Source organism: Gobio gobio, assembly GCF_949357685.1.
Source record: "Gobio gobio genome assembly, chromosome: 23".
Lineage (NCBI taxonomy): Eukaryota > Metazoa > Chordata > Actinopteri > Cypriniformes > Gobionidae > Gobio > Gobio gobio.
Window position 1 is genome coordinate 44,109,418 of NC_137119.1, and position 25,971 is coordinate 44,135,388.

Below are 25,971 nucleotides of genomic sequence, written 5' to 3' on the forward strand. Positions count from 1 at the left end.
TGCACAGTGGGAACAAGGCATGATGGATCCATGTTCTCATTCTGTTTACGCCAAATTCTGACTCTACCATCTGAAGGTCTCAACAGAAATCCAGACTCATCAGACCAGGCAACATTTTTCCAGTCTTTAACTGTCCAATTTTGGTGAGCTTGTGCAAATTGTCGCCTCTTTTTCCTATTTGTAGTGGAGATGAGTGGTACCCGGTGGGGTCTTCTGCTGTTGTAGCCCATCCACCTCAAGGTTGTGTGTGTTGTGGCTTCACAAATGCTTTGCTGCAGACCTCGGTTGTAACGAGTGGTTATTTCAGTCAAAGTTGCTCTTCTATCAGCTTGAATCAGTCGGCCCATGACCTCTGACCTCGAGCATCAACAAGGCATTTTCTCCCACAGGACTGCCGCATACTGGATGTGTTTCCCTTTTCACACCATTCTTTGTAAACCCTAGAAATGGTTGTGCGTGAAAATCCCAGTAACTGAGCAGATTGTGAAATACTCAGACCGGCCCGTCTGGCACCAACAACCATGCCACGCTAAAAATAGCTGAAATCACCTTTTTTCCCATTCCGACATTCAGTTTGGAGTTCAGGAGATTGTCTTGACCAGGACCACACCCCTAAATGCATTGAAGACACTGCCATGTGATTGGTTGATTAGATAATTGCATTAATGAGAAATTGAACAGGTGTTCCTAACAATCCTTTAGGTGAGTGTATATCGTGACTGTTGTTTTAGTAGGTTAGGTGCACTTTAGAGAGCACACTTTCGCTGTGTGATATTATGGGATTGATGAAGCACACCTGCATGTCGGAGGCCAGCGTCTCGTATGTGTCGCGCAGGCAGTGCCAGTTCTGCCGCCCTAACGTCAGCGCCACGCCGGGCAGACTGTAGGCGCAGTGCTTGGCGATCTCCATGTCCACCGTCTGAGCGCGCGACGGGTCCGTCATGGACAGATACTGATCCAGTAACGCCTGAGGAACCACGTCCTGCAGTGGGCGGCACACGCGTCAGAGCAGAGCATGATGGGATTGAGCTCATGATGGGATGACTCAACTCACCTGCTGTTTAGATTTCCTCTCATCTTCAGGATTCACACTGCCATCACTCACGTCAGAGTCATCGTCGTCACGCGCCGAATCACGCCTCTGAAACACGCAACATATGAAACGGGCAACGTATGAAAACATGCAACACACGCCATGTATAAAACACGCAACATATGAAACATGCAACACATGCCACGTATGAAACACGCAACGTATGAAACGGGCAACACACGCAACGTATGAAACGGGCAACACACGCCACGTATGAAACACCCAACATATGAAACATGCAACACATGCCACGTATGAAACATGCCACGTATGAAACATGCAACATGAAACATGCAACACATGTAACGTATGATGCGGGCAACACACGCCACGTATGAAACACCCAACACACGCCACGTATGAAACACCCAACATATGAAACATGCAACACATGCCACGTATGAAACATGCAACACATGCCACGTATGAAACATGCCACGTATGAAACGGGCAACACACGCCACGTATGAAACGGGCAACACACGCCACGTATGAAACACCCAACATATGAAACGGGCAACACATGCCACGTATGAAACATGCAACACATGTCACGTATGAAACATGCCACGTATGAAACGGGCAACACACGCCACGTATGAAACACCCAACATATGAAACATGCAACACATGCCACGTATGAAACACGCAAGGTATGAAACGGGCAACGTATGAAACATGCAACACACGCAACGTATGAAACAGGCAACATATGAAACAGGCAACACACGCAACGTATAAAACACGCAACGTAGGAAACGGGCAACACACGCAACATATGAAATGCGCAACGTATGAAACAGGCAACACACGCCACGTATGAAACATGCCACGTATGAAACATGCAACACACGCAACATATGAAATGTGCAACATATGAAACATGCAACACACGCCACGTATGAAACATGCCACGTATGAAACACGCAACATATGAAACACGCAATACATGAAATGCGCAACGTATGAAAATGCAACATATGAAACATGCAACACACGCAACGTATGGAACGGGCAACATATGAAACGGGCAACACACGCAACGTATGGAACGGGCAACATATGAAACGGGCAACACACGCAACGTATGAAACACACAACGTATGAAACGGGCAACACATGCAACATATGAAATGCGCAACGTATGAAACGGGCAACACACGCCACGTATGAAATGCACAACGTATGAAACGGGCAACGTATGAAACGGGCCACACACGCCACGTATGAGACACGCCACATATGAAACGGGCAACATATGAAACGGGCAACATATGAAACGCGCAACATATGAAACGGGCAACATATGAAACGCGCCACATATGAAACGGGCAACGTATGAAACGGGCAACACACGCAACGTATGAAATGCGCAATGTATGAAATGGGCAACACACACAACGTATGAAACGTGCCACGTATGAAACAGGCAACACACACAACGTATGAAATGCGCCACGTATGAAACAGGCAACACACACAACGTATGAAATGCGCCACATATGAAACGGGCAACGTATGAAACGCGTCACATATGAAACGGGCAACATATGAAACGGGCAACACACACAACGTATGAAATGCGCCACGTATGAAACGGGCAACACACGCAACGTATGAAATGCGCAATGTATGAAATGGGCAACACACACAACGTATGAAACGTGCCACGTATGAAACAGGCAACACACACAACGTATGAAATGCGCCACATATGAAACGGGCAACGTATGAAACGCGTCACATATGAAACGGGCAACATATGAAACGGGCAACACACACAACGTATGAAATGCGCCACGTATGAAACAGGCAACACACACAACGTATGAAATGCGCAATGTATGAAATGGGCAACACACACAACGTATGAAACGTGCCACGTATGAAACAGGCAACACACACAACGTATGAAACGCGCCACGTATGAAACAGGCAACACACACAACGTATGAAACGTGCCACGTATGAAACAGGCAACACACACAACGTATGAAATGCGCCACGTATGAAACAGGCAACACACACAACGTATGAAACGCGCCACATATGAAACGCGCCACATATGAAACGCGCCACATATGAAACGGGCAACATATGAAACGGGCAACGTATGAAACAGGCAACACACACAACGTATGAAACGCGCCACATATGAAACGCGCCACATATGAAACGCGCCACATATGAAACGCGCCACATATGAAACGCGCCACATATGAAACGGGCAACATATGAAACGGGCAACGTATGAAACAGGCAACACACACAACATATGAAACGCGCCACATATGAAACGGGCAACATATGAAACGCGCCACATATGAAACGGGCAACATATGAAACGGGCAACGTATGAAACAGGCAACACACACAACGTATGAAACGCGCCACATATGAAACGGGCAACATATGAAACGCGCCACATATGAAACGGGCAACATATGAAACGGGCAACGTATGAAACAGGCAACACACACAACATATGAAACGCGCCACATATGAAACGGGCAACACACACAACGTATGAAACGCGCCACATATGAAACGGGCAACATATGAAACGCGCCACATATGAAACGGGCAACATATGAAACGCGCCACATATGAAACGGGCAACATATGAAACGCGCCACATATGAAACGGGCAACATATGAAACGGGCAACACACACAACGTATGAAACGCGCCACATATGAAACGGGCAACATATGAAATGCGCCACATATGAAACGGGCAACGTATGAAACAGGCAACACACACAACGTATGAAATGCGTCACGTATGAAACAGGCAACACACACAACGTATGAAATGCGCAATGTATGAAATGGGCAACACACACAACGTATGAAACGTGCCACGTATGAAACACGCCACGTATGAAACAGGCAACACACACAACGTATGAAACACGCCACGTATGAAACACGCAACACACACAACGTATGAAACGTGCCACGTATGAAACACGCCACACACACAACGTATGAAACGTGCCACGTATGAAACAGGCAACACACACAACGTAAGAAACACGCCACGTATGAAACCGGCAACACACACAACGTATGAAACGTGCCACGTATGAAACACGCCACACACACAACGTATGAAACACGCAACACACACAACGTATGAAACGTGCCATGTATGAAACACGCCACACACACAACGTATGAAACGTGCCACGTATGAAACAGGCAACACACACAACGTATGAAACACGCCACGTATGAAAAGGCAACACACACAACGTATGAAACGTGCCACGTATGAAACAGGCAACACACACAACGTATGAAACACGCAAAACGTATGAAACACGCAACACACACAACGTATGAAACACGCCCATGTATGAAACAGGCAACACACACAACGTATGAAACACGCAACACACACAACGTATGAAACACGCCCACGTATGAAACAGGCAACACACACAACGTATGAAACACGCAACACACACAACGTATGAAACACGCAACACACACAATGTATGAAACACGCAACGTATGAAATGCGCCACGTATGAAACACGCCCATGTATGAAACAGGCAACACACACAACGTATGAAACGTGCCACGTATGAAACAGGCAACACACACAACGTAAGAAACACGCCACGTATGAAACCGGCAACACACACAACGTATGAAACGTGCCACGTATGAAACACGCCACACACACAACGTATGAAACACGCAACACACACAACGTATGAAACGTGCCATGTATGAAACACGCCACACACACAACGTATGAAACGTGCCACGTATGAAACAGGCAACACACACAACGTATGAAACACGCCACGTATGAAACACGCAACACACACAACGTATGAAACACGCCCACGTATGAAACAGGCAACACACACAACGTATGAAACACGCAACGTATGAAATGCGCCACGTATGAAACACGCCCATGTATGAAACAGGCAACACACACAACGTATGAAACGTGCCACGTATGAAACACGCCACACACACAACGTATGAAACGTGCCACGTATGAAACAGGCAACACACACAACGTAAGAAACACGCCACGTATGAAACCGGCAACACACACAACGTATGAAACGTGCCACGTATGAAACAGGCAACACACACAACGTAAGAAACACGCCACGTATGAAACCGGCAACACACACAACGTATGAAACGTGCCACGTATGAAACACGCCACACACACAACGTATGAAACACGCAACACACACAACGTATGAAACGTGCCATGTATGAAACACGCCACACACACAACGTATGAAACGTGCCACGTATGAAACAGGCAACACACACAACGTATGAAACACGCCACGTATGAAACACGCCCATGTATGAAACAGGCAACACACACAACGTATGAAACGTGCCACGTATGAAACACGCCACACACACAACGTATGAAACACGCCACGTATGAAACAGGCAACACACACAATGTATGAAACACGCCACGTATGAAACACGCCCATGTATGAAACAGGCAACACACACAACGTATGAAACGTGCCACGTATGAAACACGCCACACACACAACGTATGAAACGTGCCACGTATGAAACAGGCAACACACACAACGTAAGAAACACGCCACGTATGAAACCGGCAACACACACAACGTATGAAACGTGCCACGTATGAAACACGCCACACACACAACGTATGAAACACGCAACACACACAACGTATGAAACGTGCCATGTATGAAACACGCCACACACACAACGTATGAAACGTGCCACGTATGAAACAGGCAACACACACAACGTATGAAACACGCCACGTATGAAACAGGCAACACACACAACGTATGAAACACGCCACGTATGAAAAGGCAACACACACAACGTATGAAACGTGCCACGTATGAAACAGGCAACACACACAACGTATGAAACACGCAAAACGTATGAAACACGCAACACACACAACGTATGAAACACGCCCATGTATGAAACAGGCAACACACACAACGTATGAAACACGCAACACACACAACGTATGAAACACGCCCACGTATGAAACAGGCAACACACACAACGTATGAAACACGCAACACACACAACGTATGAAACACGCAACACACACAATGTATGAAACACGCAACGTATGAAATGCGCCACGTATGAAACAGGCAACACACACAATGTATGAAACACGCAACGTATGAAATGCGCCACGTATGAAACGGTCAACACGCGCAACACATGAAACGCGCAACACATGAAACGGGCCACACATGAAACGCGCAACACATGAAACGGGCCACACATGAAACATGCCACGTATGAAACAGGCAACACACACAACGTATGAAACGTGCCACGTATGAAACAGGCAACACACACAACGTATGAAACGTGCCACGTATGAAACACGCCACACACACAACGTATGAAACGTGCCACGTATGAAACAGGCAACACACACAACGTAAGAAACACGCCACGTATGAAACCGGCAACACACACAACGTATGAAACGTGCCACGTATGAAACACGCCACACACAAAACGTATGAAACACGCAACACACACAACGTATGAAACGTGCCATGTATGAAACACGCCACACACACAACGTATGAAACGTGCCACGTATGAAACAGGCAACACACACAACGTATGAAACACGCCACGTATGAAACACGCAACACACACAATGTATGAAACACGCCACGTATGAAACACGCCACGTATGAAACAGGCCACGTATGAAACAGGCAACACACACAACGTATGAAACGCAACACACACAACGTATGAAACACGCAACACACACAACGTATGAAACACGCCACGTATGAAACAGGCCACGTATGAAACAGGCAACACACACAACGTATGAAACACGCAACACACACAACGTATGAAACACGCCACGTATGAAACAGGCCACGTATGAAACAGGCAACACACACAACGTATGAAACACGCAACACACACAATGTATGAAACACGCCACGTATGAAACAGGCCACGTATGAAACACGCAACACACACAACGTATGAAACACGCAACACACACAACGTATGAAACACGCAACACACACAACGTATGAAATGCGCCACGTATGAAACACGCAACACACATAACGTATGAAACGTGCCACGTTTGAAACAGGCCACGTATGAAACAGGCAACACACACAACGTATGAAACACGCCACGTATGAAACAGGCAACACACACAACGTATGAAACACGCCACGTATGAAACAGGCAACACACACAACGTATGAAACACGCCACGTATGAAACACGCAACACACACAATGTATGAAACACGCCACGTATGAAACAGGCCACGTATGAAACAGGCAACACACACAACGTATGAAACACGCAACACACACAACGTATGAAACACGCAACACACACAACGTATGAAACACGCAACACACACAACGTATGAAATGCGCCACGTATGAAACACGCAACACACACAACGTATGAAACACGCAACACACACAACGTATGAAACGTGCCACGTATGAAACAGGCCACGTATGAAACAGGCAACACACACAACGTATGAAACGTGCCACGTATGAAACACGCCACACACACAACGTATGAAACACGCCACGTATGAAACAGGCAACACACACAACGTATGAAATGCGCCACGTATGAAACACGCAACACACATAACGTATGAAACGTGCCACGTATGAAACAGGCCACGTATGAAACACGCCACACACACAACGTATGAAACACGCCACGTATGAAACAGGCAACACACACAACGTATGAAACACGCCACGTATGAAACAGGCAACACACACAACGTATGAAACACGCCACGTATGAAACAGGCAACACACACAACGTATGAAACACGCCACGTATGAAACAGGCAACACACACAACGTATGAAATGCGCCACGTATGAAACACGCAACACACATAACGTATGAAACGTGCCACGTATGAAACAGGCCACGTATGAAACACGCCACACACACAACGTATGAAACACGCCACGTATGAAACAGGCAACACACACAACGTATGAAACACGCCACGTATGAAACACGCAACACACACAATGTATGAAACACGCCACGTATGAAACAGGCAACACACACAACGTATGAAATGCGCCACGTATGAAACACGCAACACACACAACGTATGAAACACGCCACGTATGAAACAGGCAACACACACAACGTATGAAACACGCCACGTATGAAACACGCAACACACACAATGTATGAAACACGCCACGTATGAAACAGGCCACGTATGAAACAGGCAACACACACAGCGTATGAAACACACAACACACACAACGTATGAAACACGCAACACACACAACGTATGAAACACGCAACACACACAACGTATGAAATGCGCCACGAATGAAACACGCAACACACACAACGTATGAAATGCGCCACGTATGAAACACGCAACACACACAACGTATGAAACACGCAACACACACAACGTATGAAACGTGCCACGTATGAAACACGCAACACACACAATGTATGAAACACGCCACGTATGAAACAGGCAACACACACAACGTATGAAACACGCAACACACACAACGTATGAAATGCGCCACGAATGAAACACGCAACACACACAACGTATGAAATGCGCCACGTATGAAACACGCAACACACACAACGTATGAAACACGCAACACACATAACGTATGAAACGTGCCACGTATGAAACAGGCCACGTATGAAACAGGCAACACACACAACGTATGAAACGTGCCACGTATGAAACAGGCCACGTATGAAACACGCCACACACACAACGTATGAAACACGCCACGTATGAAACAGGCAACACACACAACGTATGAAACACGCCACGTATGAAACAGGCAACACACACAACGTATGAAACACGCCACGTATGAAACAGGCAACACACACAACGTATGAAATGCGCCACGTATGAAACACGCAACACACATAACGTATGAAACGTGCCACGTATGAAACAGGCCACACACACAACGTATGAAACACGCCACGTATGAAACAGGCAACACACACAACGTATGAAACACGCCACGTATGAAACAGGCAACACACACAACGTATGAAACGTGCCACGTATGAAACACGCCACACACACAACGTATGAAACACGCCACGTATGAAACAGGCAACACACACAACGTATGAAACACGCCACGTATGAAACAGGCAACACACACAACGTATGAAACACGCCACGTATGAAACAGGCAACACACACAACGTATGAAACACGCCACGTATGAAACACGCAACACACACAATGTATGAAACACGCCACGTATGAAACAGGCCACGTATGAAACAGGCAACACACACAGCGTATGAAACACGCAACACACACAACGTATGAAACACGCAACACACACAACGTATGAAACACGCAACACACACAACGTATGAAATGCGCCACGAATGAAACACGCAACACACACAACGTATGAAACACGCAACACACACAACGTATGAAATGCGCCACGTATGAAACACGCAACACACACAACGTATGAAATGCGCCACGAATGAAACACGCAACACACATAACGTATGAAACGTGCCACGTATGAAACAGGCCACGTATGAAACAGGCAACACACACAACGTATGAAACACGCCACGTATGAAACAGGCAACACACACAACGTATGAAACGCGCCACATATGAAACAGGCAACACACACAACGTATGAAACACACAACACACACAACGTATGAAACACGCAACACACACAACGTATGAAACACGCAACACACACAACGTATGAAATGCGCCACGTATGAAACGCGCCACGTATGAAACAGGCAACACACACAACGTATGAAACACGCAACGTATGAAATGCGCCACGTATGAAACGCGCCACGTATGAAACGCGCCACGTATGAAACGGTCAACACGCGCAACACATGAAACGCGCAACACATGAAACGCGCAACACATGAAACGGGCCACACATGAACATATGAAACGTGCATGACAGAGCATGAGCATCAACAGGAGCTCAGGCGTGTGGGGTTCACCTGTGTGTGTTCTGACAGCAGCTCTGAGGGCTTCTGGGAGCTGAAGGGGTTGGACTGGGCGGCTCTGGGCTCCAGGAACGCGTCCTCCAGTCCCGAGTCCAGCGCTGTGGCTCTCAGAGCAGCGGTCAGGACGTCCACTTGTGCTGGAACACAGAGCAGATGATGATTATTCCTCGTATCCTCATTGTTGCGGCTCCTCTCTTCCCAGTCTGTCAGTAACGCTGTGTTTACTTCCTGTCTCTATGAAGCCCCGCCTTCTGAAAAGCACACTGTGCTCTGATTGACCGGCTGGAGCAGTGTGTTGTGATTGGTGTATGGGAAATGTCCCGCCCCTTTTCATAACCGGCAGTTTAAACCAACTCAACGAGGCTCCGCCCCTTTATTCTGCGCATTAATTATTAAAATGAGGAATATTGTGAGGTGTTGGTTCTCAAGATGGCGGCGTTTCAGGAGTTCAGGAACACAGAGAGAGAAGAACTGGACACTAAAGACATATGAACATATGTCCGGTTTCTTCTGAACACAAACGGCCCTTATTGTGCGTCACTCCTTCTGTTTTTCGGCTCAGTGTTTCACTTCCTGTGCTGGTTTCCTTCCACTGACACAAAGGTCTCGCTTCAGGCGTCTGTTCCTGAAGTCCACAACAAGCTGGACAAACTCATATTGATGAACATGACTGTGTTTGGCCATATCGTGTTGGACTTTTATTCATTCCTAGGATATGAATTCTTGATATCAGGAAAGGGAATCTCACTAGTAATGATGATTTTTGATATGAGGAATTACACAAACTATAACTCTTGATATCTGTGATTGTGTTTTACTAGTTAAACGTCACCACTCAAATTCAGTTGTTGACCAAGAACTGATTTCTTACTAGTCGAAATTCCAGTTTAACATCAGAAAAACAATTATTACTAGAAAAAAATCATAATTTTTGATATTACGTGGTTATCGGTGCAAATGTTTATTCTTGATATCAACTGAATTGCTACAAGTAAAAATGCTACTTTTTGAGATCAATCATTTAGTAGTGACAATAAATACGTTAACATGCAACCAAATAATCCGTTAGTAATCAGATTTGACGGCTCAATCGGCCTGAAATGCCTTCAAACAACCCGCAGATTCTCCTGAAGCCGATACTGAAGGGCCTTAAACTGCAGTTCATGAACTGGCCACTAGAGACAGACTCCAGAAGGAGCAGAATCTCACTGAGCTCATGTTAAAATGGCCAACTCTACAGCAGAAGAACACATGTTTACAGTCTGGGACAAACTGTGCTTTTGGTCTGTACGGCTAATGTTGCTCTTCATGACGACTGTGAGGGGGGGGATGTTTTGATAACTCATTCGTTTACATTATATAAAGCCTTAAAGATCTTCATAATTAAGGGCGTGGCCACTTTGAGTGACAGGTGGATTGCCGTTTGTCTGTTATGGTGCGTTCACACCGGACGCGAATGAAGCGTTTTCGCGCGAGTGATTTACATGTTACGTCAATGCAAAAGACACGAATAGACATTCTGCAGCGCGATTCAGGCGAATGAGGCGGCACGAATGGAGGGAATTGAGCGGTTGACGCGTGAGTTGAAAAATCTGAACTTTGACGGATATTCGCGCCGCGTTAACCAATCAGGAGCTTGCTCTAGTAGTGACAACAATGAGCAGAAAATCATATGGTTTATATTAATTATATATATTAATATCTGGTTGAGACAAGTGTGCATATGATTATCACTGTGATAACATTAAATGACATGAAACACAAACTTGCATTTAACAAAAAGAGACTGGGTTATGTGTGATCAATAATACAAAAGTATAAGTACAACCCCAAATCAGAAAAAGTTGGGACAGTATGGAAAACGCAAAAAAAAAAAAAAAGAAGTGATTTCTAAATTTACTTTGACTTGTATTTCATTGCAGACAATATGAACACAAAATATGTCATGTTTTGTCTGGTCAACTTCATGTCATTTGTAAATATGCATCCTTTCCTGTCATTCAGACCTGCAACACATTTCAAAAAAAGTTGGGACAGTAAAGCATTTACCACTTTGTAATGTTGCCATTCCTTTTCACAACACTTAAAAGACGTTTAGGGACTGAAGACACCAAGTGATGAAGTGTTTCAGGTGTAATTTTGTCCCATTCTTCCTGCAAACAAGTCTTAAGGTGGGCAACAGTTCGGGCTCTTCCACACATTCTCTATTGGAGACAGGTCGGGACTGAGGCAGGCCAGTCAAGAACCCGAACCCTCTTCCTCCACAGCCAGGACTGCAGAATGTGTGCAGAATGTGCTTTTGCATTGTCTTGTTGAAATATGCATGGACGTCCCTGGAAAAGATGTCTTCTTGAAGGCTGCATATTATGCTCCAAAATCTCGATGTACTTTTCAGCATTAATGGAGCCTTCACAGAAGTGCAAGTTACCTTTGCCAAGGGCACTGACACAACCCCATACCATGACAGACCCTGGCTTCTGGACTTGTTGCTGGTAACAGTCTGGATGATCCTTTTCTTCTTTGGTCCGGAGCACACGGCGTCCATTCCTCCCAAAAAATACCTGAAATACTGCTTCATCTGAGCACAGTACACGTTTCCACTGTGTGATGGTCCATCCCAGATGCCTCGAGCCCAGAGAAGTCGACGGCGCTTCTGGACACTGTTAACATAGGGCTTCCTTTTGGCACAGTACAGTTTTAACTGGCATTTGTGGATGTAACTACGTATTGTGGTACTTGACAAAGGTTTGCCAAAGTAGTCCTGAGCCCATGTGGTGATATGGCTTCTAGATGAATGACGATTCTTGATGCAGTGCCGCCTGAGGGATCGGAGATCACGGTTGTTCAGCTTAGGCTTGCTCCCTTGTCCTTAAGCACTGAAATTCCTCCAGATTCCTTGAATCTTTTAATTATGTTATGCACTGTTGAATGTGAAATATCCAAATCTCTTCCTATCTTTCTTTGAGGAACATTGTTTTTAAACATTTCAATAATTTTCTCACGTATTTGTTGGCAAACTGGCGATCCTCGGCCCATCTTTGCTCCTAAAGGATTAGACCTTTCTTGGATGCTGCTTTTGTACCAAATCATAATTACAATCACCTGTTGACATCACCTGTTTCAAATCACATCATTATTTAACCATTTTACCTCATTACTAGCCCTAAATTGCTCCTGTCCCAACTTTTTTTGAAATGTGTTGCAGGTCTGAATGACAGGAAAGGATGCATATTTACAAATGACATGAAGTTGACCAGACAAAACATGAAATATTTTGTGTTCATATTGTCTGCGATGAAATACAAGTCAAAGTAAATTTAGAAATCACTTTTTTTTTTTGCGTTTTCCATACTGTCCCAATTTTTTCTGATTTGGGGTTGTAAAAGGTATAAGAAGCTATACATGAAATAAAGCAAACAATTTAGGGTTGGGCGATGTCTCCTAAATTGGCAGTTGACGATGTTTACAGTAAAACATCGTGATGGTCGATGATATCGTCATTTGGGGGGTTGAGGGGGTAATTAGGTAAATAGGTAGATAATTTACTATATCTCTTTACATAAATACTATTTTCTACTTAGTAAGGCGCGTCAAGTTTGGTTTATTTGAATAGCGCATTTCACACACACACACCGGTGATTTTAGTTTTGTTTTCTCTGGCAGTGAATAATCAAACATTGCCTAAATGTCTTGACCCTGTGGAAGATAAAATCCGCTCTTCAGACCTTTTACAACAAGTGTTGCTTGTTTTCAAAACATGAAGATGCAGATATTCGAGAAGATGTCTATCCAGCTTGTGTCCCACATTCCTCTCAAAGCGCAGAGCGTTATATGACACATCTTCGCGGAGAAATGGTATGAATCTAATATTTTTCAAACTAATATTTAATTCTCTTATATTCTTTAAGTTACCATAATCGTTTAAATGTTTTATAGGCTAAAACTTTTTTACTAGTCTTCAAACATTTTATTTTAGGCTTGCTTTTATTTGACTTTTTTATATTGTGTTAATTTGGATTATTTTGTCTTTTGTTATATTTATAGTATAATATTTTGTTATTGTTGTATTTGATCTTGTGTAAAGTTTTATGTAAAGCACCTTGAGAAATTAATTTTAAAGGCGCTATATAAAATACATTTATTATGTTAATTTCTGATATCATGAATGTGATTGTTATTAGATATAGATATCAGACATCACTCTCCTGATTATTGTTGTGAGATTATAATTATTGATGTGAGAAATAACAAATGTAACATGTTGAAATACATTTACAGATATCAAGAATTAGTGACTCACCATCGTTCCTAGTGAGACTCCCATTCCTGATATCAGGAATGAACATTTTAACTGTTGAAAACTGAAGTGTTGATATGAAGAATTCATAACCTGGGCTTGCCGTATAACTAGGGCTGGGCATTGACACAAATTTCACGCTCACCTTTGACATCCGGGTCGTCGATGTGCGGCTCCAGGTTTTCGATGAGCTCCTCCAGCTGTTTCCTGCCCAGCGCTGGAGCGGACGGCCGCTTGTCCTCCTCCTCCTCTTCCTCCTCTTCTTCCTCCTCCAGCAGCTCCAGGTCGATCTCTGGGATGGGCGTCCTCCAGTAGTGGAAGGAGTTGAAGAGCTCCTGCTCGTCTTGTGAAGCGGGCGAGGGCGAGGGCGAGGGTGAGGGCGAGGGTGAGGGCGAGGGCGAGGGTGAGGGTGAGGGTGAGGGCGAGGGCGAGGGTGAGGGTGAGGGGTCGTCCTTCAGTGAATCCAGCTCCTCATCGGCTCCAGGCGAAGCCTCCGTCTCTTCAGGAAGGCACTTTAAATCGCCGCAGGACTCGTCTGCCGGCAGCACCTCCGCCGTCTGCTCACCTCCGCCCTCCTCCGCCACATCAGCTCCGCCCTGCTCCTCACAGTCAGAGGGATTGTGGGAAACGGCAGGCGTCTCTGATGCGGACGAGCTGCCGGCGGCATCTGCGTTTGTGCTGAACGAGACACAAGACAGGTGAGCGTGTGACGGCTCCTCAGCTCTTCATCAGTCGCTCGCAGGGTTCATTTCGTTGACAAATAATTTGTGTCATAATTTTCGTCAACGACCTTTTTTCACTGACGAAAACGAGACGATAACTAAATAAAAACTAGTGTTGGATGACAAAAACTTGGTCATTTTTGCAACAAATAAAAACGAGATGAAAATGTTAGTGAGGGTGGATCAGAAGCGGTCAGAACTGATGTCCTGTGTCACAGATGCACACATTTGATCTGAACGTGCTGTAAACAGCTGAACACGCTGGAAAACACGGAGCTGTTGCACACTCCCCTGAAACAATAAACCCGTCTCCGGCGTGAAGACTCCGATTGTTCGAATATTACAATTTAATCATTCTTATGCTGCGTTCACACCAAACGCGAATAGAGCGTCTGGCGCGAGTGATTTCAATGTTAAGTCAATGGAAAGGCGTGTTGACGCGCGTCTGGAGGTCCTGCGGCGCGAAGGACGCGAATCCGCCTCATTCACGCGTCCAGTTTGCGCGAATTGGACACGAATTGAGCGTCTTGCGCGTTACATGCGAATGGTGCTTTTGTGCATTCACGCGTTTGAAGCGAATTCGCGCCTGACGCCCGAGTTGAAAAAATTGAACTTTGGCGCCAATTTGCGCCGCATTAACCAATCAGGAGCCTGCTCGCTGCGGTCACGTGGTAAAGTGACGTGTATGAGAAACTCTGCATAATTTAAAAATAGAACTATTGTGTCACAAAATGTATTTTAAGACTTTTTCAGGTGAGAATGTAGTTGTTTAAAGCTCAAATCTGTGGTTTATTTATAAAGAGAGCGCCTATTTAAAAAAATAATCTTGTGTTATTGGAGTTGTGAGATCCAGGCGATCCCCGGGCGCTCATCGCTCATTAACCCCAGCGAGAGCAGCCTTTCCTCAGCCAGTCCTTCTGCCGTCTGCCGCTGCTCTGATGGCCTGTAGTGGCTCATCTCGTGTGGATCTAACGGCTGATCTTTGCTCTCATGAATCATCATTTGTTGTCTGCCAAATCGTTTTGACTGAGGGCAAAGAGAAGTTTCATAACTTTATATTTTAAGGATATTTAAATATACATGCAGTGAAGATAATGTAGGAGTTGCCTGGACCACATTTGTGTGGTTATTAATGCTTAATATAACGTTATATGTTTAATGAAAATGAAAAGAGGCAGAGTGGTGTTTTATGACATATTTCTCCTGGAGCGCCTTGAATCGCTTCCAACGCTCGATTTCTATGCGCGTCAATTCGCCGCGGACGCGCGAATGCATTCAAAATGTTCGCGCGTGAAACTAGACGCGGTGGGCGCGATTTTGACGCTCTATTCGCGTTTGGTGTGAACGCAGCATTAGATCGATATGTCATCCTCAATAAACCCGTCTCCGGTGTGATGACTCCGATCTTTCGAATATTCCGATCTATTATGACCTCTGACCTGTAAAGTTGCCAGAATAATAATAATAATAATAATAATAATAATCATACGCTGTTTGTTGATTGGCCAGAGGAGAACTGCCCCCCCGACTGAGCCTGGTTTCTCCAAGGTTTATTTTCCTCCATTCTGCTCCTGATGGGGTTTGGGTTTTCTTGCCACTGTTGCCTCTGGCTTGGCTCAGTTGGAGACACTACATTTTTCAACTAAATCTCCAAATAAATCTAATTATTAAACTAAATTAAGCATATAAACTAAATTATTGATCTAATTACTGATCTAAAGCCCACATTGTCACTGTATGATAATTGAAATGAACTGATGACATCAGCGTTTTCCCCAGAATGGCTCTACAGCTGAATACAATTATGCTGCATTATTTTCCTGTTTAACACTGTGAAGCTGCTCTGAAACAATCTGCATTGTTAAAAGCGCTATACAAATAAAGTTGACTTGACTCTCCAGCTCCAGAGCGGCTCAATCAATCACACACATTTATGCCAGACCAGTGTTTATGAACTAATGCTGATGAATAATGACAGTGTTTACTTTACCATGTTTATATAGTAATATGTTTTAATGTCAAAAACAAATGAAGGATGTGAAAATGTCAGTTCGAGTGTCAGTCGGTTATGTGACGCTTAAATGCTTAATGTATTACAATTTAACTAAACTCATTAGATTTTAGGAGACTAAAACTAGACTAAAACTAAATCTAAATCTGCTGTCTGAATGAGCCCTGGTGGTCTCACCTGTGTGTCTGCGCTCCGCTCCAGCTGCCCTCGTCTCTGAAGAACTGCCCCGCGTTACTGCTGGTGCTGGCGAACGTGGAGATGAACTGCCCCAGCGACTGAAACGCCGCCTGACGCACCTGAGACCACAGCACACACTCATTAACCCTCCGCAGCACACACTCATTAACCCTCCGCCGCTCATTAACCCTCCGCCGCTCATTAACCCTCCGCCGCTCATTAACCCTCCGCCGCTCATTAACCCTCCGCCGCTCATTAACCCTCCGCCGCTCATTAACCCTCCGCCGCTCTTTAACCCTCCGCCGCTCTTTAACCCTCCGCCGCTCATTAACCCTCCGCCGCTCATTAACCCTCCGCCGCTCATTAACCCTCCGCCGCTCATTAACCCTCCGCCGCTCATTAACCCTCCGCCGCTCTTTAACCCTCCGCCGCTCATTAACCCTCCGCCGCTCTTTAACCCTCCGCCGCTCATTGACCCTCCGCCGCTCATTGACCCTCCGCCGCTCATTGACCCTCCGCCGCTCATTGACCCTCCGCCGCTCATTGACCCTCCGCCGCTCATTGACCCTCCGCCGCTCATTGACCCTCCGCCGCTCATTGACCCTCCGCCGCTCATTGACCCTCCGCCGCTCATTAACCCTCCGCCGCTCTTTAACCCTCCGCCGCTCATTGACCCTCCGCCGCTCATTGACCCTCCGCCGCTCATTGACCCTCCGCCGCTCATTGACCCTCCGCCGCTCATTGACCCTCCGCCGCTCATTGACCCTCCGCCGCTCATTGACCCTCCGCCGCTCATTGACCCTCCGCCGCTCATTGACCCTCCGCCGCTCATTGACCCTCCGCCGCTCATTGACCCTCCGCCGCTCATTGACCCTCCGCCGCTCATTGACCCTCCGCCGCTCATTGACCCTCCGCCGCTCATTGACCCTCCGCCGCTCATTGACCCTCCGCCGCTCATTAACCCTCCGCCGCTCATTAACCCTCCGCCGCTCTTTAACCCTCCGCCGCTCTTTAACCCTCCGCCGCTCTTTAACCCTCCGCCGCTCTTTAACCCTCCGCCGCTCTTTAACCCTCCGCCGCTCTTTAACCCTCCGCCGCTCATTAACCCTCCGCCGCTCTTTAACCCTCCGCCGCTCTTTAACCCTCCGCCGCTCTTTAACCCTCCGCCGCTCTTTAACCCTCCGCCGCTCTTTAACCCTCCGCCGCTCTTTAACCCTCCGCCGCTCTTTAACCCTCCGCCGCTCATTAACCCTCCGCCGCTCTTTAACCCTCCGCCGCTCATTGACCCTCCGCCGCTCATTGACCCTCCGCCGCTCATTGACCCTCCGCCGCTCATTGACCCTCCGCCGCTCATTGACCCTCCGCCGCTCATTGACCCTCCGCCGCTCATTGACCCTCCGCCGCTCATTGACCCTCCGCCGCTCATTGACCCTCCGCCGCTCATTGACCCTCCGCCGCTCATTGACCCTCCGCCGCTCATTGACCCTCCGCCGCTCATTAACCCTCCGCCGCTCTTTAACCCTCCGCCGCTCATTGACCCTCCGCCGCTCATTGACCCTCCGCCGCTCATTGACCCTCCGCCGCTCATTGACCCTCCGCCGCTCATTGACCCTCCGCCGCTCATTGACCCTCCGCCGCTCATTGACCCTCCGCCGCTCATTGACCCTCCGCCGCTCATTGACCCTCCGCCGCTCATTGACCCTCCGCCGCTCATTGACCCTCCGCCGCTCATTGACCCTCCGCCGCTCATTGACCCTCCGCCGCTCATTGACCCTCCGCCGCTCATTAACCCTCCGCCGCTCATTAACCCTCCGCCGCTCATTAACCCTCCGCCGCTCTTTAACCCTCCGCCGCTCATTGACCCTCCGCCGCTCATTGACCCTCCGCCGCTCATTAACCCTCCGCCGCTCTTTAACCCTCCGCCGCTCATTGACCCTCCGCCGCTCTTTAACCCTCCGCCGCTCATTGACCCTCCGCCGCTCTTTAACCCTCCGCCGCTCTTTAACCCTCCGCCGCTCTTTAACCCTCCGCCGCTCTTTAACCCTCCGCCGCTCTTTAACCCTCCGCCGCTCTTTAACCCTCCGCCGCTCTTTAACCCTCCGCCGCTCTTTAACCCTCCGCCGCTCTTTAACCCTCCGCCGCTCTTTAACCCTCCGCCGCTCATTGACCCTCCGCCGCTCTTTAACCCTCCGCCGCTCTTTAACCCTCCGCCGCTCTTTAACCCTCCGCCGCTCTTTAACCCTCCGCCGCTCTTTAACCCTCCGCCGCTCTTTAACCCTCCGCCGCTCATTGACCCTCCGCCGCTCATTGACCCTCCGCCGCTCTTTAACCCTCCGCCGCTCTTTAACCCTCCGCCGCTCATTGACCCTCCGCCGCTCATTGACCCTCCGCCGCTCATTGACCCTCCGCCGCTCATTAACCCTCCGCCGCTCATTAACCCTCCGCCGCTCATTAACCCTCCGCCGCTCATTAACCCTCCGCCGCTCATTAACCCTCCGCCGCTGATTAACCCTCCGCCGCTCTTTAACCCTCCGCCGCTCTTTAACCCTCCGCCGCTCATTGACCCTCCGCCGCTCTTTAACCCTCCGCCGCTCATTGACCCTCCGCCGCTCATTGACCCTCCGCCGCTCATTGACCCTCCGCCGCTCATTGACCCTCCGCCGCTCATTGACCCTCCGCCGCTCATTGACCCTCCGCCGCTCATTGACCCTCCGCCGCTCATTGACCCTCCGCCGCTCATTGACCCTCCGCCGCTCATTGACCCTCCGCCGCTCATTGACCCTCCGCCGCTCATTGACCCTCCGCCGCTCATTAACCCTCCGCCGCTCATTAACCCTCCGCCGCTCATTAACCCTCCGCCGCTCATTAACCCTCCGCCGCTCATTAACCCTCCGCCGCTCATTAACCCTCCGCCGCTGATTAACCCTCCGCCGCTCTTTAACCCTCCGCCGCTCATTAACCCTCCGCCGCTCATTGACCCTCCGCCGCTCATTGACCCTCCGCCGCTCATTGACCCTCCGCCGCTCATTGACCCTCCGCCGCTCATTAACCCTCCGCCGCTGATTAACCCTCCGCCGCTCTTTAACCCTCCGCCGCTCTTTAACCCTCCGCCGCTCATTAACCCTCCGCCGCTCATTAACCCTCCGCCGCTCATTAACCCTCCGCCGCTCATTAACCCTCCGCCGCTAATTAACCCTCCGCCGCTCATTAACCCTCCGCCGCTCATTAACCCTCCGCCGCTCTTTAACCCTCCGCCGCTCTTTAACCCTCCGCCGCTCATTAACCCTCCGCCGCTCATTAACCCTCCGCCGCTCATTAACCCTCCGCCGCTCATTAACCCTCCGCCGCTGATTAACCCTCCGCCGCTCATTAACCCTCCGCCGCTCATTAACCCTCCGCCGCTGATTAACCCTCCGCCGCTGATTAACCCTCCGCCGCTCATTGACCCTCCGCCGCTCATTGACCCTCCGCCGCTGATTAACCCTCCGCCGCTCATTAACCCTCCGCCGCTCATTAACCCTCCGCCGCTCATTAACCCTCCGCCGCTCATTAACCCTCCGCCGCTCATTAACCCTCCGCCGCTCATTAACCCTCCGCCGCTCATTAACCCTCCGCCGCTCATTAACCCTCCGCCGCTCATTAACCCTCCGCCGCTCTTTAACCCTCCGCCGCTCATTAACCCTCCGCCGCTGATTAACCCTCCGCCGCTCATTAACCCTCCGCCGCTCATTAACCCTACGCCGCTGATTAACCCTCCGCTGCTCATTGACCCTCCGCCGCTCATTGACCCTCCGCCGCCGCTCATTAACCCTCCGCCGCTCATTAACCCTCCGCCGCTCATTAACCCTCCGCCGCTGATTAACCCTCCGCCGCTCTTTAACCCTCCGCCGCTCTTTAACCCTCCGCCGCTCTTTAACCCTCCGCCGCTCATTAACCCTCCGCCGCTGATTAACCCTCCGCCGCTCTTTAACCCTCTGCTGCTCTTCCTTTAGGGGCTGCATTGGTCATCTTCCTAAAAATTAAACTTCCTCCACCCCAGTAAAACCAATGCAATTTATTTTTCTTCAATAATATTTGTTCTTTTTAATTTTGTATTTTGAGATGATTTGATGATTTGTTTTTATATTTATGCAATAATTATGGTCTATTTTTACCATTGAAAATAATAATAAAAAATAAAAAAAAATTACAAAAAAAATAATTATTGCAGTATTTCAGGTTAAAAATAGAGTCAAGGCCTTCAAAATATGTTTTTGAAGGCAGATTAGCCCCTCTTGTGGAATTATTTAATAAATCCTGCAACCCTGTGTGTAACCACTAGAGGTCTCTATGGAGAGGCTTGAGGATTCACTAGTTCTGTTTTGACCACATTTAATGATTTTTTTTTTTGTGATGGATTTGAATATATATTTAAATAAATCTCAAAGACTATTATAAAGTTTTAGATTTTTTTTTTGTTTGTTAGAAATATAGATTTTTTTTTTCTGTGAATTTGTGTTTTCGCAGATTTCCCATTCATTTCCTATGGTGTCATTTATGACCGAAGAGCACAAGTGGGAGTACTTTTTTTTCCAGACCCCTTAGCATGCTCGAATCATGCCCTCAATTTTGTGTGTTTACATCCCTAATGCTAGAAAAGTTTCATGTCATTCTGATGCTGTGATTTTTACAAATTCAAAATGTGGTTCATATGTTCAGTTTTTCGTGTGTGTGTGTGTGTGTGTGTGTGTGTGTGTCAATATCACACTCTTGATGTTTTAGAGTGTCACTACTGTGTACTTTTTTTCAGCATTGTGGCCGATTTGTAGATTGTACACACAAATATTCAGAGAATTTGTGTTTTTGCCGATTTCCCATTCATTTCCTATGGTCGCTCATTTATGACAGAAGACAATGAACGCTACTTTTTTTTTTTTACGACCAATTAGCATGCTCGAATCATGACCCCAATTTGTGTGTGTGTTTACAGTCCTAATGCTAGAAAAGTCACCAAGTTTCATATCATTCTGATGACGCTGTGCTTTTTAACATTTCAAAACAGAACATGTTCCGGTCAGAAATGACGAAGAGCCCCAGAGGGTTGAAGGACCAGTTCCTGATCATCTACTCACTCCATCTCATCCCAGATGTTCATGTCTTTCTTCCTCCAGTGGAAAAGAGGAAAACATTCCAGGATTTCTCTCCACATAATGGCCTTCAATGGGAACCAGCGGCTGAAGGTCCAAATCACTGCAGTTTCAGAGGCTCGGACCAATCACAGACGAGGAATAGAGTCTGATCTAGACAAACCATCGCCATATTTACAACACACACACACACACACACATTTATACACTTTAACCGCGAATGCGCGACTTCAGTGTTGCGACTATTCATGATGTCATCACGTCAGAAAGGTCACATGACATAGGTGGAATTACCGACCATGTAAATGTGAATACATAATTGAATTTAAATAAACAAATAAATGCAAATAAATAAATGTAAATAAACAAATAAATGCAAATAAACAAATACATTTAAATAAACAAATAAATTAATTTAAATAAACAAACTAATACACTTGAATAAACTAATAAATGTAAATAAACAAATGAATTCAAACAAATATAAATGTATTTAAATATATAAATGCAAATAAACTAATAAATGTAAATAAACAAATAAATGCAAATAAACAAATATAAATTAAACCCCCAGTGTCTCATGATCTCCTCAAATGTTGTTGTTTAACCTTTATTTGTGTAAAGGGCGTTTGATTTAGTCTTTGCACGTTCGTTTAACACTTCCACATACGTCATGTGACCTTTCTGACGTGATGACGTCATACGCCATGAAGAAGAACAACCCCGAAGTCCATCTGAGGTTAAAGTGTATAAATGTGTGTGTGTGTGTGTGTGTGTGTTGTAAATATGGCGATGGTTTGTCTAGATCAGACTCTATTCCTCGTCTGTGATTGGTCAGAGCCTCTGAAACTGCAGTGATTTGGACCTTCAGTCATTGGTTCCCATTGAAGGCCATTATGAGCAGAAATCCTGAAAACGTTTATTTTCCACTGAAGAAAGAAGGACATGCGTGTCAGAGAAATGATCAGGGCCCGTATTCATACAGATTCTAAGAGTCCTCTCAGAAAACTCCCAATTTAGCTGAAACACTTTTCTGTAGGAGTCTTAGCTTAAGAGCTATTCAGGACTGAGATCTGAGAGCAACTCTGAGCAAGGAGAATACACAAGCTCTTATCTCAGTGAAGAGGCAGGGCTGACCCCATTGCTACGCATGACACACTCTTTTGAAGACTGTGATTGGTTGGTTGTCCAAAAAGGGGAAAAAAGGAGCGCTTTTAAGTATAGGGTCTATTCTAAGCCTTCACTTTGAAATTACAAGCACAAATTGTCCTATTTTACCGTTATCTCTCACTCACAACAAAAAAAAACATGCACAGACAACTTCAAATTAAACTCGTGGCGACACATTGATGTCTTAAGACACGAAACGATCGGTTTCTGAGAGAAACCCAACGGTATTTATGCAAATATATCACCTCATATCAGACGAACGCTTCAGCTCTGCAGACTGACATCACTTCCTGTGAGTGAGGTCAAAATAGCGGCCGGGTCATAGATATATATATAGATTCCTCATTCGAGTGATCCACGCAGGCACTAATGAGGAATCTACGTATACATATCTATGACCGGCCAGAATTTTGACCTCACACACAGGAAGTGATGTCAGTCTGCAGAGCTGAAGCGTTCGTCTGATATGAGGTGATATATTTGCATAAATACCGTTGGGTTTCGTGTCTTAAGACATCAAATTAAACTCGTGACGACACATTGAAGTTGTCTGTCCATGTTTTTTTTTACTCTAATAGAATTAGTCTCCATTGAGAAGCATTATATGAGCGACACACAGCAACAGTTGAGTTAAAAATCTTCATTTGTGTTCTACTGAAGAAACGAAGACGCCTACATCTTGGATGCCTTAGGGGAAAGCAGATAAACTTCACATTTTCGTTTTTGGGTGAACTATCCCTTTAACATCTCTTTTAAGGGTTAAGATGCTTTCTGAACTACTTTTTTCTTTTTTCTTCATTTTTTAGTTAATTTTAAGAGTAAACGGCCACATGTCTTATAGTTTTGTGACTATGAGCTGCTCTTTGCATGGAGATTGTGAGTGAACCGGGCCCTGGATCTGGACTCATGGAGTGTGAGGGATGAGACGTACCCAGCGCGAGGGGTCGCTGATCAGACTGATGAACAGAGCGGAGAGTTTGGTCCTCCGCACTTCTGCAGATGTGGCCGAGGACACGCTCATGAAGCATTCGGCACAGGCCTTCCTCACGCCCCACACGTTATCCGCACACAGCTGGAAGAACCGCGGCAGCTGGAGAGAGAGAGACAGGACATCACAACACTTATACAGCCTTTCCAAACCCTGGAGAGAGAGACAGGACATCACAACACTTATACAGCCTTTCCAAACCCTGGAGAGAGAGACAGGACATCACAACACTTATACAGCCTTTCCAAACCCTGGAGAGAGAGACAGGACATCACAACACTTATACAGCCTTTCCAAACCCTGGAGAGAGAGACAGGACATCTCAACACTTATACAGCCTTTTCAAACCCTGGAGAGAGAGACAGGACATCTCAACACTTATACAGCCTTTTCAAACCCTGGAGAGAGAGACAGGACATCACAACACTTATACAGCCTTTTCAAACCCTGGAGAGAGAGACAGGACATCACAACACTTATACAGCCTTTTCAAACCCTGGAGAGAGAGACAGGACATCTCAACACTTATACAGCCTTTTCAAACCCTGGAGAGAGAGACAGGACATCACAACACTTATACAGCCTTTTCAAACCCTGGAGAGAGAGACAGGACATCACAACACTTATACAGCCTTTTCAAACCCTGGAGAGAGAGACAGGACATCACAACACTTATACAGCCTTTTCAAACCCTGGAGAGAGAGACAGGACATCTCAACACTTATACAGCCTTTTCAAACCCTGGAGAGAGAGACAGGACATCACAACACTTATACAGCCTTTTCAAACCCTGGAGAGAGAGACAGGACATCACAACACTTATACAGCCTTTTCAAACCCTGGAGAGAGAGACAGGACATCTCAACACTTATACAGCCTTTTCAAACCCTGGAGAGAGAGACAGGACATCACAACACTTATACAGCCTTTTCAAACCCTGGAGAGAGAGACAGGACATCTCAACACTTATACAGCCTTTTCAAACCCTGGAGAGAGAGACAGGACATCTCAACACTTATACAGCCTTTTCAAACCCTGGAGAGAGAGACAGGACATCTCAACACTTATACAGCCTTTTCAAACCCTGGAGAGAGAGACAGGACATCTCAACACTTATACAGCCTTTTCAAACCCTGGAGAGAGAGACAGGACATCACAACACTTATACAGCCTTTTCAAACCCTGGAGAGAGAGACAGGACATCTCAACACTTATACAGCCTTTTCAAACCCTGGAGAGAGAGACAGGACATCTCAACACTTATACAGCCTTTTCAAACCCTGGAGAGAGAGACAGGACATCACAACACTTATACAGCCTTTTCAAACCCT

At 46.6% G+C, this 25,971-nt stretch overlaps 2 protein-coding genes across 9 annotated transcripts in view; both read right to left on the reverse strand.

The window, feature by feature from the left end:
* The window catches only part of ppp4r1 (protein phosphatase 4, regulatory subunit 1), a 69,015-nt gene that overhangs the window by 22,777 nt on the left and 20,267 nt on the right, over positions 1-25,971 (reverse strand). For 6 of the 8 annotated variants that reach the window (XR_013815682.1, XM_079806410.1, XM_079806408.1 and 3 more), the window contains 6 exons: positions 24,584-24,742; positions 17,357-17,475; positions 14,592-15,124; positions 10,144-10,286; positions 1,055-1,141; positions 797-982 (listed from right to left, as the gene is read on the reverse strand). Coding sequence is in view for 7 of the 8 variants with exons in the window: in XM_079806410.1 (XP_079662536.1) it covers positions 797-982; positions 1,055-1,141; positions 10,144-10,286; positions 14,592-15,124; positions 17,357-17,475; positions 24,584-24,742 (1,227 nt within the window). In the remaining variant the exon portion in view is untranslated. The remainder of the gene's footprint in view (positions 1-796; positions 983-1,054; positions 1,142-10,143; positions 10,287-14,591; positions 15,125-17,356; positions 17,476-24,583; positions 24,743-25,971) is intronic. The other 2 variants (XM_079806413.1, XM_079806412.1) reach the window with 1 other exon arrangement.
* Positions 20,301-20,942, reverse strand: LOC307119555 (uncharacterized protein; the record flags this gene model as incomplete). The annotated part of the gene is made up of 2 exons (XM_079805897.1): positions 20,301-20,378; positions 20,865-20,942. Coding segments are annotated over 2 exons (156 nt in total), but the record flags the coding sequence as incomplete, so codon positions are not given.